This window comes from Heterodontus francisci, chromosome 15, assembly GCF_036365525.1.
Source record: "Heterodontus francisci isolate sHetFra1 chromosome 15, sHetFra1.hap1, whole genome shotgun sequence".
Lineage (NCBI taxonomy): Eukaryota > Metazoa > Chordata > Chondrichthyes > Heterodontiformes > Heterodontidae > Heterodontus > Heterodontus francisci.
In genome coordinates this window covers 56,336,444-56,349,917 of record NC_090385.1, presented here as the reverse complement: position 1 = coordinate 56,349,917, position 13,474 = coordinate 56,336,444, and the positions used below count along the sequence as shown (strand labels likewise).

General features: G+C 39.9%; 1 protein-coding gene across 6 annotated transcripts in view; it reads left to right on the top strand.

Annotated features, from left to right (window-relative positions):
* Nucleotides 1-13,474, top strand: part of LOC137377672 (exocyst complex component 1-like) — a 167,879-nt gene that overhangs the window by 76,235 nt on the left and 78,170 nt on the right. For all 6 annotated transcript variants that reach the window (XR_010976458.1, XR_010976457.1, XR_010976456.1 and 3 more), the window contains 5 exons: nucleotides 317-544; nucleotides 5,403-5,535; nucleotides 8,021-8,130; nucleotides 9,211-9,360; nucleotides 11,516-11,618. Coding sequence is in view for 3 of the 6 variants with exons in the window: in XM_068047582.1 (XP_067903683.1) it covers nucleotides 317-544; nucleotides 5,403-5,535; nucleotides 8,021-8,130; nucleotides 9,211-9,360; nucleotides 11,516-11,618 (724 nt within the window). In the remaining 3 variants the exon portion in view is untranslated. The remainder of the gene's footprint in view (nucleotides 1-316; nucleotides 545-5,402; nucleotides 5,536-8,020; nucleotides 8,131-9,210; nucleotides 9,361-11,515; nucleotides 11,619-13,474) is intronic.

Here is a 13,474-nt window from a genome sequence, read left to right as displayed (position 1 = left end):
ACTTGATTTTAATATCTGACCCATGATTATTGAAGATGTTCAAAAATAATAGAATTGAATACTGTGACTGAACGTCAGCAATTTATTCGCTATGAAATGGAGAAGGCATGTGAATTCATTACTGCTTTTCAGTAAAACACAAGACTTTTTTATCATCTAAAATGTGTAATTCATGGAACAAAGAATAATTCACCAATTGTTTTTTTTTGTGTGTGTGTATATATATATATATATATATATTATATATAAGTTTTCAGTCACAGTACACATTATAGATTGTGTAGGTACCAGTGATAGTATTGTATTTGTCCTTCAGGCAAACATACGATCAATCATTGTGTCTGAGAAGCAAGTAACTGAAATGATGGAACTGATTGATGTGGGTCTCGTTGAAGTGAAAAACATTGAGCAGACCCTTCAAACCTACGAAGAGCTGCTGCAGAGTGTTAAAGAACAGATGGATCATATTCACCAAAGCAATTACCAATTACAAATCATTGATTGTAACCAACAAAAACTTTTAGAGGAAGTAATTTTTCTCGTGGTAAGCAAGCTGTGTCAGGTTAAAGGTGGGTGGGGTGGTAATAAACTGACTTGGCAATTTGAAAATTACTTGCTATATCTTTATATCTGTTTATGTTTATTTTCCTGTTCCTCCCACTGCAACCAGTAAATTATTGACTCTACTGATGGGCATATGTATGTGTGTGCGTCAATGGCCAATAAATGGCCCAGAGTCGTCAAAAAGTGTTGTCAGAATATAATAGAACAAAAGCCATTACTCTATTACAAAGGAAAAATAATAACCCAATATGAAATGAAAGACCAGGTTTTTCGTTTTTGTATTTAATTATTCTACTTCTGAATTATTTATTCCTTTCATTGAAGTATCCCTTGCCATGCACTGTTCTGTCAGAGTAGGTTAAAATATTAGTCTTTTTCTACTATCGAATTGTTTTGCATGGGAATCGTGTTTAAACTTTCTTGGTGATCTGTTTCTTGATAGGACTGTCAGCATCAATTGGATGAACATCGGACCTCTCTACATTTTTCTTTTGAATATTGTGTCTATATGCACATCTAGATAAAGGCAGAATAGGAATTAGCAGAGTAGTTCCTTCTTGATTCTAAGTAGATTTTAATAATTGCTAAGACATGTACAGATCTGTTAACTCACATTTTTAAAAATAATTCTTGGAGAAAATGGTTGGAGCCAAAAGGCTGAAATTTGATAAAATTCCGATGCTACTTAAGAACATAAGCAATAGGAGCAGGATTAGACCATTCAACACCTCGAGCCTGCTCTGCCATTCAGTATGATAATGGCTGATCTTCTACCTCAATTGCACTTTCCTGCCCTCTCCCTTTATCCCTTGATTCCCAGAGTGATCAAAAATCTTTGGATTTCAGCCTTGAATGTACTCAACGATGGATCATCCACAACCTTCTTGGGGTAGACTATTAAAAGATTCATAACCCTTTGAGTGAAGAAATTCTGTATTGAATGAATGAAAGTAATCCTCAGAAAGACTTTTACAGTGAAGGGATTTTTGCTTTTTAGGTAAAAACTGAATATGTGTTTTGAGTGAGATCACAATTAAATCAGACATTTATTACCAAAAGACTTGCATATGAAAGATTAAGAGAAGCTCATCAGAACAAGATGACTGTCCATGAAGTAAACTACTTATAAGAAGTAACTATATAAGATTTATTTTTTCCTCCTCCTCCTCAGATGACAATGGAAGTTCTTATTTACATGTAGAAAAAAATTAGAAAACTACATGCAATGTGGCATTCTGTGTAGCTCATTGGAGTTCCAGCATGTAAAACCAGTGTGTGCCATCTCATTTATGAAATTTCCGTGCTGTCTTATAACTGGCCCTAGTTTCTACATGTCTTCTTAAGTCTGTGACATTTTCTTTTCAAATTTTTTTAAAAATGAATCAAGATTAGGGGTTGGATTTTAAGAAGCCATCGACATTGTAATCAGTGGTGGGGGAGGGGGGGCTGCAGATGGCTCCAGATGAAGCCCACAATGGACCTCGACGCCAGTAGGGCCCGGCCCGATCCAGCAGTGGCGAGGCTCCATAGCGACCCCCCGCACCACCACCCCCCCCCCCCCCCACTCCAACCGCTGGGTGATGAGACCACAATTTGAATATTCAAATCAATAAAATTAATTAATTTACCTTCGATCTTGAGGGCCTGCCGCAATCTTTGGCGTGGCAGCCAGCACTCCCTCGCCTTCAGATACCGGTCCGTGGAATTGAGGCACGGCACTGGTGGGGAGGGGGGAGGAAGCACCTGCGCACAGGCAGCTTACGCCATTGCTGGGGGCGGACAGCCTGCCCCCTTCACATCATTGGAGGGGCCGGCCGCTCTGACTATTTAAATGAGCCGCTGCGCTTAAGATCACGTCAGCGCTTTGGCATGTGGGCTGCCATTTTTGAGCTCACTGCCGCGATCAGCAGCGGGCTCCTAGAATCCAACACTAGAGGTCTCATTACTGGGTCATAATAATTCTCATATTTCACAACCAGCATTGAGCTCATGGTGTAGACATAGCACTGGTTAGATGCTTCTGGTGCTTTTTCCTAACCAATTGGCTTAATCTTACCATAGAAAAAAACTATCATACCAATAGGACATTTCTGTTTTTTGCAGCAACCATCCTTGCCTTTTTTCCCATAGAGACTGTTAATTGTTGGCAAATTGTGAGCAATTTTATATTATACAATAGAAACCACTTTGGAAATAGCTAGACTCCTTTCACATAGGCCCTGTTTAGCCTGAGAGAGAGAGGAAACCATTCCTTCAATCTAACTACAAGGTCAATATGCTAAACAATTATGTCACTCAGCATCCAGCAACAATTAACTTTCATCTTCATTGCATATTTTGGATTGGTTCCTGGGGAGCAAACATCTGTACTGGTGACAACATTCGATCATCTGTTCCCATTTCTTATAAAAGGCAAGCTGTATTCATCAGTTCTTCTTTCTGACCTATGCTGAAGCAATTAGATGACATTATTCTAACTCAAGATGATCAAGCATTCAACAGGGCCTGTGAGGATAGATGATGAGACTATGAGCAGAATCTTAACTGCCAAGGGAAGGTGTGTTCGGGTACACGCAAGGTATTAAATCCCCTAAATGTAATGTCGGATTGGGATCCTGGCATAATGCTGCCCACTTTCAGGTTTCACCCGGGCATGTTTGCAGGGGAAGGGGAAATCCCCTGAGCTGTTAAATATCTGTAATATTCGAATAGGTAATTAACTTCAGTTTTAACCATGCCTTCTGGCTTTAAAAGTGACAGTTCAGAAACCCTTTGAGCAGTGAAACTGAAGAGCTCCAACCCTGCCTAGGCAAGAAGCTGGTGCTCACAGCACTCCTTTTCAGGGAGTGCATTCAGTGCTTGACGGGTTCCAATTTCTTGGAAGTCAGTTTACCTTTCTTGCACTTCATTCACCTTCAGCTGCACTTCCCTGCTGTCAGCCTTCAACATTACATGGGAGCAGCTTATGCAGCTCTACCTTAGACCTCTGATGAGGAGCAAGAAGAACAGCACTAGCAACACCAGCAGCTGCCTTCTCCTCAGCCACTTGCCGCTCCACAGGGTAGAGGGGATGGACACAGAAATCCAGTTCAAAGGAGGCGAGGCCCCCAACAGAGGGTCTACAGGCAGAAGAACAGTGCCTCAGGAATCTCAGGCATTTATTGTAGATGGTTGATGACATGCACAGAACCTGGAACAAGTCACAGTGGCGCAGTGGTTAGCACCACAGCCTCACAGCTCCAGCGACCCGGGTTCAATTCTGGGTACTGCCTGTGCGGAGTTTGCAAGTTCTCCCTGTGTCTGTGTGGGTTTTTGCCGGATCTCCAGTTTCCTTCCACAGCCAAAGACTTGCAGGTTGTTAGGTAAATTGGCCATTATAAATTGCCCCTAGTATAGGTAGGTGGTAGGGGAATATAGGGACAGGTGGGGATATGGTAGGAATGTAGGATTAGTATAAATGGGTGGTTGATGGTCAGCACAGACTCGGTGGGCCGAAGGGCCTGTTTCAGTGCTGTATCTCTAAATATAAAATAAAAAATAAAGTCCTCCTTCCCACTGGACATGTGGGCACATATTGCCATTGGCTGTCACTGGAGGGTCAAAACGTACTCCCCCGCACCCCCCCCCCCCCCACATCCTAAGTCTCTGCCGCTCCTCAAAGTTATACGCTGTCTTCTGCAAGAAGACCAAGCAAAGGGTTATGAGTGTTAGAAATGGATTGTATGGAGAGGAGGGAAGGGAAATATTTGTGGAGGGTGACTGTGAGGCATGGGTGTAAGATAGCGTTGGCTGTCAAGATGGGGATGTGAGGAGGTCCCTGGAGAGAGAGGAATGAGTGCTGTTGCAAAGTGCGAACTTCTGAGGAGTGCTGTAGAGGAGAATGCTGGGAAAGGCAGAGTGAGGGGCTTGGCAACTAAAAGTGCTATACCACTCACCTTTCCAACTCTCCTGAGGTCCTTCATCCTTTTGGTCCACTGTCTGCAGGTTGGAGGGACCGCATCCTGCTGCTGACCTCCTCAGCCGCTTCCATCTACACCTGCTTGGCCTGAGAGGCTGGCCTCTTCCGCCCATCCTTAACAAATATCACCTCACTTTAGTTCCTCAGATCCTGCAGCAGAATCTCCAGGTAAGAGTGAGAGACCGGGGTGAGAAGCAGCCTTCCCAGGTCTTTGCTCCATTCCTATGGTTTCTGCAACCTCAGGAATCCATGGCCAGGTCAACCTTTCTGACCCATACCAGGGTCCCTTTATTTTGAAATCCTTCCTGTGACAGATTTGACGTGTCATCCCGCTTGACCTCTCTGTTTAGTGGGGAAACCCAGAAGCAGGATGCTGATGACATGGCTGAGTTAAAGAGCCATGGCAGAGCCCACTTCTTTGACAGACAGGTTTCTGACCCGCTACAAACCTCCCCGCTGCATGCAGATCAGTTACATTGAAATTCCACCCTGTACACGGAGAGTATTTTAATTTAAGGAATGAAGGAAACCATACTGATTCAGGTAATTTTTTTTTAAACAATCTAAATTCTCCACACTATTGGAACATATTAAAATAGCTCAACTTAAGAGGAGGAGGAAGAGCATAAACCTTCTCTATTCCTGTAGGATTGCTCACAGGGTTGCTTTTCTGATGAATCATGCAATACTTCAATCTTCCTTACCTCTTCCTTTGTTGTTCAATGACTTTTTGATGTAGATTTAAGCAAACATTGTTACATTGTTCTAAATTGATCATTGTTCATAATTTCTTATAGCATTTAAAATTTTTTTTAATGTTATCATCTCTCATGTAAACATCCGGCTTGCTTCTTTATAATAATTATTATTATTCTGATAGCACAAGCTGGACCTTGCTAAAGAACATCAAGATGCATTAAGAAGTGGTGATCTGTCCACACCTGAGAGTTTGCAGGCTTGCATTGCTGCTGTTGAAGCTCTGAATAATTGTATGAATGTTAAGTTATTCCCAGGTATGGTTATATTTTATCCCTCCTGCGGCTTTCCTTTTATGTAGCTTATAACTCAGATGTTTGAATTAATGTGTGTTTAAGTGGTATTAATACGAAAACAGATTTGCACAACTTTCAAAAAATCAGATACCTTTTTGACTCAGGATTGTGCTCCTCAACTTTGTAACTGGATAACTTTTCAAAATATTATAAGAAAATATCGTAGCTCCCTAATTGCTCTTCTGAATTAGCCCCTTGTGTGTGTGTTTGTATATATGTATTTTTAACCAACTTGGGACAACTGGGAGATGCTGTGAGCCAGACACTAGCCTTTCAGATCTGGGAATTAGTTTCAAAATCTGAAGTGCTTTGCAATGTCTTGACATTGTGAAATGTGTATATAAAAGATTTTTCTTTCCTCTTCCTTGATACCATGCTAAGGAAGTGGTAGCTTGACCTTGCACCTGACTTATGAATGCTTGATGTCTTGGGTGTCCACTAACTGGCACAAAGAGCCCCCACTTCGATGAGCACAAATTATACAAAAAGCTCCCATATAAGGTGCTCACCCCATGATTGAGGCAGCCAGGCTGTCGACATTTCCAAAGTTACGCATGGATATATAACATATTGGCACTTAGTTTCAGCTTCTAGCAGTCTTCACCGTTAACTTAAAAAAAAAATTGACCATCAGCCAGGAAAGTCCAAGTGGATGACCTCACACTTCCCACATTGAACTCAATCTGCCAAGTTTTGCCCACTCACTTAACCTATCTGTATCTCTTTGCAGATTCTTTGTGTCCTCATCACAACATGCCTTCCCACCTATTCTTGTATGTCAGAAAATTATATTTGTCTTAAGTACCAGTTGAATAAGGCAAGGGGAAAATGAACAGAGTTTCTGCTCCTGCTTGCTGTCCACAGCTGGAAAGTGTTGATGTTGGGTGTAGACACAGTTGGACTCAACTGGGATGCATCACATAGTTAAATAATTTGCTGATGCTCAAAAAATAAGTGCATGGATGGTGTATTGCTGCTTGTTGAGATACTGAAGGTTACGTGCATCAGTGGAACTGTACCTCAGCTGTGTCACAATTTTCAGAAAACTGGGGAGAACACGAACGGGAATTATTTTAGAATTTGTTACATCTCTTTAACCCTTTCACTTACCATTCACAACAAATCAGTGAACAACTTTTTCATGAGGCAAGAAAGTAAGAAACTCATCAACTAAATATAAGACATGCTGTTGTCTTTTATGATGTGGTTGGCTATTTCCTATGAAAGATTTTGTACTATACTTTAGACATTCAGTCCTAAATCTCTCAGGAATACCTAAATTATTAAGTATTGTTTTGTTGGGAGGAGATATTTCAAGTCAGAAGAATTTGACCTTTCACAGTCAGCATATTTTGGTGTGCTTTTGTAAGCTAGTCAAGGTAAAAGATGAATATGTTAGGGAATGAAAAAGTTTTCCATTGGCCACACCAAACACCGCTGAATAAAATTTGGGTTAGATGTAGTACTTTCAGTTATTGCACCATTTTTTTCCCCACATAAATGAAACTACCAGCATTCGTGGCCATTTATAATATGCGGCACATCTGCAGCATATGCTTTCTGGTCTGTGGCTACAATTTTGTTTGGTTGTGAGGCAACTGCAAACAGTAATCTGACCGAATGCAGTAAGTTTCCACTTACATATTTTCATATTTAGTGTCTTACCATATTCACAGGTAGAATGCTGTCCAACTGAGGATGGACAAACAGACTAATCATCAACGGACCTCCCCTCTATTATTTGTCTGCATTCTTCTCACTGGGACAGAACTCCAACAGTGACTTTTTCACAATTATGAATAGGAGCTGACTTTTTCAGCGGTGGTGGAAATAAGACTAGATTCTATCTGCTCTTATCTCTGTTGTTAGTACCATCATAGGAAGGAAAAATCATGTAGGTTGATATTACTGTTAACTCGCAAGCTTCTTCCATCATTTTCGGAGTTCCAAGGTGAGAAATCCATGCCCTCTGTGGTATTAATAGCATAACGTTTTGTTGGCCACTGGCAATGGACACATCACAGGTAATATTGTCATTTCAACTTTGCAGAGTGGAATACAAGCTGTAGAACAATGCAAGCTGCTGTAACCCTAAACTGTTTAATTATTTCCCTGACTCTAAACTGCAAATAGTTAATAAAAAACACGCGGAATACTGATTCTTCACAATAATTCATCTTTACAATTTCATCGACACAATTGAAAAAAGGAATTTTCCCAATTACCAGTAGCTGCTATTTGAAGATTTTCTGTAGGCAGTTACAGGGTTGTGATATCCAGGCAAGCAGTGCTGCAAGCATTAGAAAAGTGGAGACTAATATTCATTTTTAATCCAGTATTTGAATGAAAAAAGAGCCCAGATTAGTGAAATAACTGAAACTGCATTATCCATACATATAGTTGTTAACAGTAATTTGATTTTCCTCTAAAACTCTGGTTTCATTAGGCCATCGGAAACTGCAAAGTGTGGTAGAACAATTGATAAAGTTTGAAAATTTGCGGCAGCTATTTGAAAGTCGATTTATACAACATATTAACAGTATGTTTGTACTACAGGTAAGTGCAGTGGTAAATAATGTACCTTGTTGGTTTCATGTAATAAAATATGGTGACAAAGACTTTGTAAAGCTTACTCTGTTATAGACCATAGTTTTAAGGGTATAATTCTGTCCAGTTGTCCATACTTATTTAGGAGATAGCTCATCAGACACTGGTAAACCAGACTAAAGAAAATCATTGAGAGTAATGCTTGCTTTGTTGGTTGTATCAGTCAGAATATCAACTTGACCTAAAATTTCTTCACTTGAATTGGTTAGGTGCAGATATGTAGGTAAGCTCATCACAATTGACCATATCTGGAAACCATTTGCTTTCTCTTCTGTTAATGCTGCTTGTTTCTTTTTGCTGAGTGAATCCTAACTCACGTGTATGGTCAGGAATCTGTCAAACATTCAGCTGACAGCAGACAAATTGGCTCAACATAGATCAATTCATTGTGACATTATTTGCAACAACATTTGTAAATAGCTGTAGATAATATTTCATTCTTGCACCAAAGTATGAAAAACTATAGACTAAGACCTATCTTTTTACATCAAATGTTTCCACCGATTTTCTCCCCTCGGAAGAGTTTGACTCTTTGCTGGTTCCACAAAGTGTTGATCGCCCTCCAGTAGCCAACCCCGAGTTATTCTGGGGTATAGTTCACAGATGCCGGTAGCCCTGATTAATGGCTCAGCCTTGTGAATGTCGCAGCAGTGTCTAATTTGTGGACAGTTTCAAACACAGATTATTGAATATCACTCATGAACAAGAATCTTGAATCATTTTTTCCTTTCCCCTAGAGATGCTGTGCCAAATTCAATTGTTATACCCCTTTTTGATGTCATGGCTGAGACCAAATAACTTGGTATCCATCTCAGGAACTGAAGTTGGGATCTCTTACTTTGTACGCTTAATTAAAAAAAAATGGTGTATTTACCACATTGCCAAAAGTCACTTCTTTGATTATTTTCCTTTTGATATTTTCATGCATACAGTCTAGAAGTTTGGCTTGAAATATTTGTAAGTCCTGGGAGGGGGAAATGTTGTTAAATGTTCTGCAGCCTTAAAAATGCTTGTTCCATTGTGTTTAAGGGAATTGACCAAAGTATTAGCTTGATGCAACAATCTGGAGAGCTAATCTTCCCAAACCATAGGTTTTATCACGATGAATTATTGCCATATAACCCTCTAATGGCTTGGATAAAAAGCAACAGCCCTGCTATCTTTACTGATTTATCTAAGGTATGTTTCTCAGCTGTCAATGTAGTTAGTAAGGTTTATTGGCTGGGAATTTTTGTTCTATTGATGCACAATTGCTTAGCTTATTCATTTGACATTTGTCTTTTTTAACACAGACATTAACTCCTTTTGTAATAAACTGGTTAATGCTTCTGTTAAAGCAGTAGACACATTTGCCCATATTTTGCAGTATAAGTAACGGTGAGGCTAGCAGTGCTCAGCTATTTTAACATAAAGATCAATCAGACAGCAACTTCCAGCAACCACACATAGGCAAGTTAATGTGTAAGTCAGGAAGCTGCTGCCCTTGAAATATATAGAATGGTGTGAAGTTGCTGTACTGACCTGATAAATATGTATAAGCTAGCCAGCTTGTCCATTCCAGTGTAAGTATTTTTTTTAGAGACATGGTAAGTTTTAATCACTGCCAAACAACCTCTGAGACACAAAAAGTTAACTTTTCAGGTGTGGATGCTCATTTCTTCAGATTTCAATAATTGTTGGAGATTTTAAAAAAACTTTTCCTTACTGTATTTTTTCTCTCTCTCCATCCAATCTTGCTTTCCCTCTTTTTATTTCACTTTTTATACCTCACTTGACATTTGAATTAAATATTCTAACTGGCACTTTCTGGTTCAGACTGTGGACTGCTCATTAATGATTCTTCAATCTGATTGGTTAAGGAGATACACAGTTGCTTGCCCTGTTCACACAGGTGCCAATGCACTTTTTCCATAATAGGCTGACAGGAACTTCCAGTGCAAACGCCCAAAAAGGAGTGGAAGATAAATGGTATCTCCTTTGAATTGGTTTGAGGAACAGATTTCAGGAGGTGGGCACACAATAGCTTGAGCAGCAGTATGGGCTAGAGGAGCCAGTCCTACCATCTGATGAAGGGTGATAGAGTAGCGCTGAAGAATGAATGGAGTCAGCAACCATTGGAAGAAAGCAGAAAGCAAGGCAAAGAAGAAGTCATTCAAAGAAAAATCCAGAGCAGGATGGGAACCATCAGGAGCAAATCTAGTTTAGAGTGAAAATTTCACATCAGATGAGCAAGCACAGGCTAGAATAGAGGCAGTCAGCAGAGAATACAGTTTCCTTAGAAAATAATAGTGATGGTGGAGGTCACTATAAGATCCAGAAGTCAGTGGAGGAATGGACTTTGGCACAGGAGATGGTGGATTTCCATCCAGGCCATACACAGCTGAAACCTAAAGCTGAAAAATAAGCACTGCATTGAAGTAGAGTCAGAAGCTCAGCAGGTAACAACAATAGGTGAGGACTGTAGGCTGATAAAAGGTTGCTTTAAAGCTTGCAGTGACTGAGTAGCAGAGCAGAGTCATGGTTGCCTAGTCTTACTCTACTGGACTACACTGTAATCCAAGAGTCTGGAAAATAAATTTGAGCAATGATTGGCTATAGTTATAATTGCAAATTAAAGAAGTTCAAAGGAGCTGCCAGCACCTGAGCCACCTTAACAGTTCAGGTGGGAGGTCGGCAACAGCTGTTCATACCACTGGATGGAAAGAACATGGGTCATCAAGTCTGCCTTTGGAATTCATTACATGATTGATATTAAGGCAGATCCATTATGTGACTTGTTCATCAGACTTGTTCCCGAATGGCGGGACTGTCCTATGAAGAGAGATTGGAGAAACGGCCTGTAGTCTCTAGAATTCCGAATACTTAACGGGATAGACAGGGTAGATGCCGGTAAGATGTTTCCCCTGGTTGGGGAGTCTAGAACCAGGGGACACAACTTGAAAATAAGGGGGAAGCCACTTACGACAGAGATGAGGAGAAATTTCTTTACTCAAAGGGTTGTGAATCTTTGGAATTCTCTACCCCAGAGGGCTGTGGAAGCTCAGTCATTGAGTATGTTTAAAGCAGGGATTGACAGATTTCTAAATACCAATGACCTAAAGGGATATGGGGATAGTGTGGGAGAAAGGCATTGAAGTGGAAGATTAGCCATGATCGTATTGAATGGTGGAGCAGGCTTGATGGGCTGACTAGCCTACTCCTGCTCCTGTGTTCCTATGTGACTTACGTAAATATAAGGAAAAACATGTGAAATACTGTAAAATTACATTTGAAATTGCTATTGATAAATGTCATCATCTTCCTTAAGTTTAATTCACGGTTGCTTTTGTATCAGGCATATGCAGAAAACATTAGAAAACTTTATGACAAACAAATCAAAGAATTTTTCGATCTGGTGAAGTTTAGATTGACTGGAATAAAAGAAGGCATGAGATTCAGTAAGTATTCTTGAAGTGACAAACTACAAAACTGAAAACTCAGTTATATAGCCAAATGATAAAGCACACTAAAAACTCTGTGTGGCTTTGCTCATCGGTAGCCTGGGCTCTGAAACACACTTGTGATGCTTAGCTGCAAATTTAGTCCGTCCCTTTAAAGCCGTTGCTCTTAAGTAAGCAAATCCAGGCAATTGTGCCTGGTTATAAACTGGCCAGGTCATTCACAAGGCAGATTTAATTGTTTGTAAATTACAGCTTCCAGGCAGTGACTGCCTTTCTCTTTTTTAAAAAAGGTAGTTTTGCATCTGAAGTAAAGTGTGATTCCTTGTGTTCAGAAAAGGTTGATAGATGTATGTTTGACACAAAAATTTGCATTATATAATAGCAGATTTTACTGTGGGTCTGAGGTTACATCGCTGAAGGCATTTATAATACTAAAACTAAACCAGAGTAGTAGTTCTGAAAAGATGAGGAGATTGTAGAAGAGGAGGAGTCGATCACTGAAAAGGTGAATAATTAGCTGGCTGTTTCACTAAACATATCTTGCACAAGCAAGCAACTTTTATATACTTATTCATGTAGCTTACCTCAAAAAGGCCAAAAGTTAATGATTGACTTTGTTCTGGACTGTCCCAGCAGAGGAAGTAGTTTCTCTGTATCTGCCCTGTCAGATCCTTTAATCATCTTAAACACTTTAATTAGATCACCTTTTAATCTTCTATACTCAAGGGAATAAAAGACCAGTCTATGCAAATTGTCTTCATAATTTAACTTTTTTTTTGCCAGGTATCATTCTGGTGAATCTGCACTGTGCCCCCTCCAAGGCTGATGTATCTTTCCTGAGGTGTGGTCCCCAGGGCTAAATGCATTACTCCACAACTGTAATATAAATTCCAACCCTTTTTATTCCAGCCCTCTTGAGATAAAGACCAACATTTATCAGCCTTCTAAATTATATTTTGTACCTGCCAACTAGCCTTTAATGATATTTGTACTTAGACCTGTAAATCTGTGCTCATCCACAGTTCTTCGTTTCTCACCATTTAGAAAATACTCTAGTCCATCTTTCTTAAATTCAAAATGGATGCCCTCACACTTTCCCATATTGAATTCCATCTGCCACAGTGTTGCCCACTCACAAACTATCAATGTCCCATTATAACTTTCTGCTCCCATCGTCCCTATTTACTATGTCACCTAACTTGGTGTTGTCAACATATCTAGATATATGGCTCTCTATTCCTTTATCCAAATCATTTATAAATACAGTGAAAAGTTGAGGCCACAGTAGAGATCCCTGGGGGACACCACTACTCACGTTGAATACATATCAAGATCTTTATTTTCTGTTTCCTACCTCCTAACCAATTCCACATCCAAGCAAATAGGTTTGCTCTCAATTTTGTTAAGTCTCTAATGTGGAACCTTGTTGAATTCCTTCTGGAAATTCATACAAATAGAATCATGACAGCGCAGAAGGAGACCATTTGGTTTGCCACATCTGTGCCAGCTTTTTGAAAGAGTTGTCCAATTTAGTACCACACCCCAACTTTTTCCCCATAACCCTACAAGTTAGTCCTCAAGTAAATGTCTGATTGCCTTGTGAAAGTTGCTATGGAATCTCATTCCACCACTCTTTCAGGTTGTGTGTTTCAGACCTTAACAACCTTCTTTGTGAAGAAATTTCTGGTCATTTCCCCTCTAATTCTTTTGCCAGTTATTTTAAATCTGTGACAGCTGGTTACCAATCTACTTGCCAGAGACAGGTTTCTCCCTACTTGCTCTATCAAAACTCCTTAATACTTTGAATATTTCTATTAGCTCTCTCTTTAACCTTCTCTGCTGGAATGAGACAA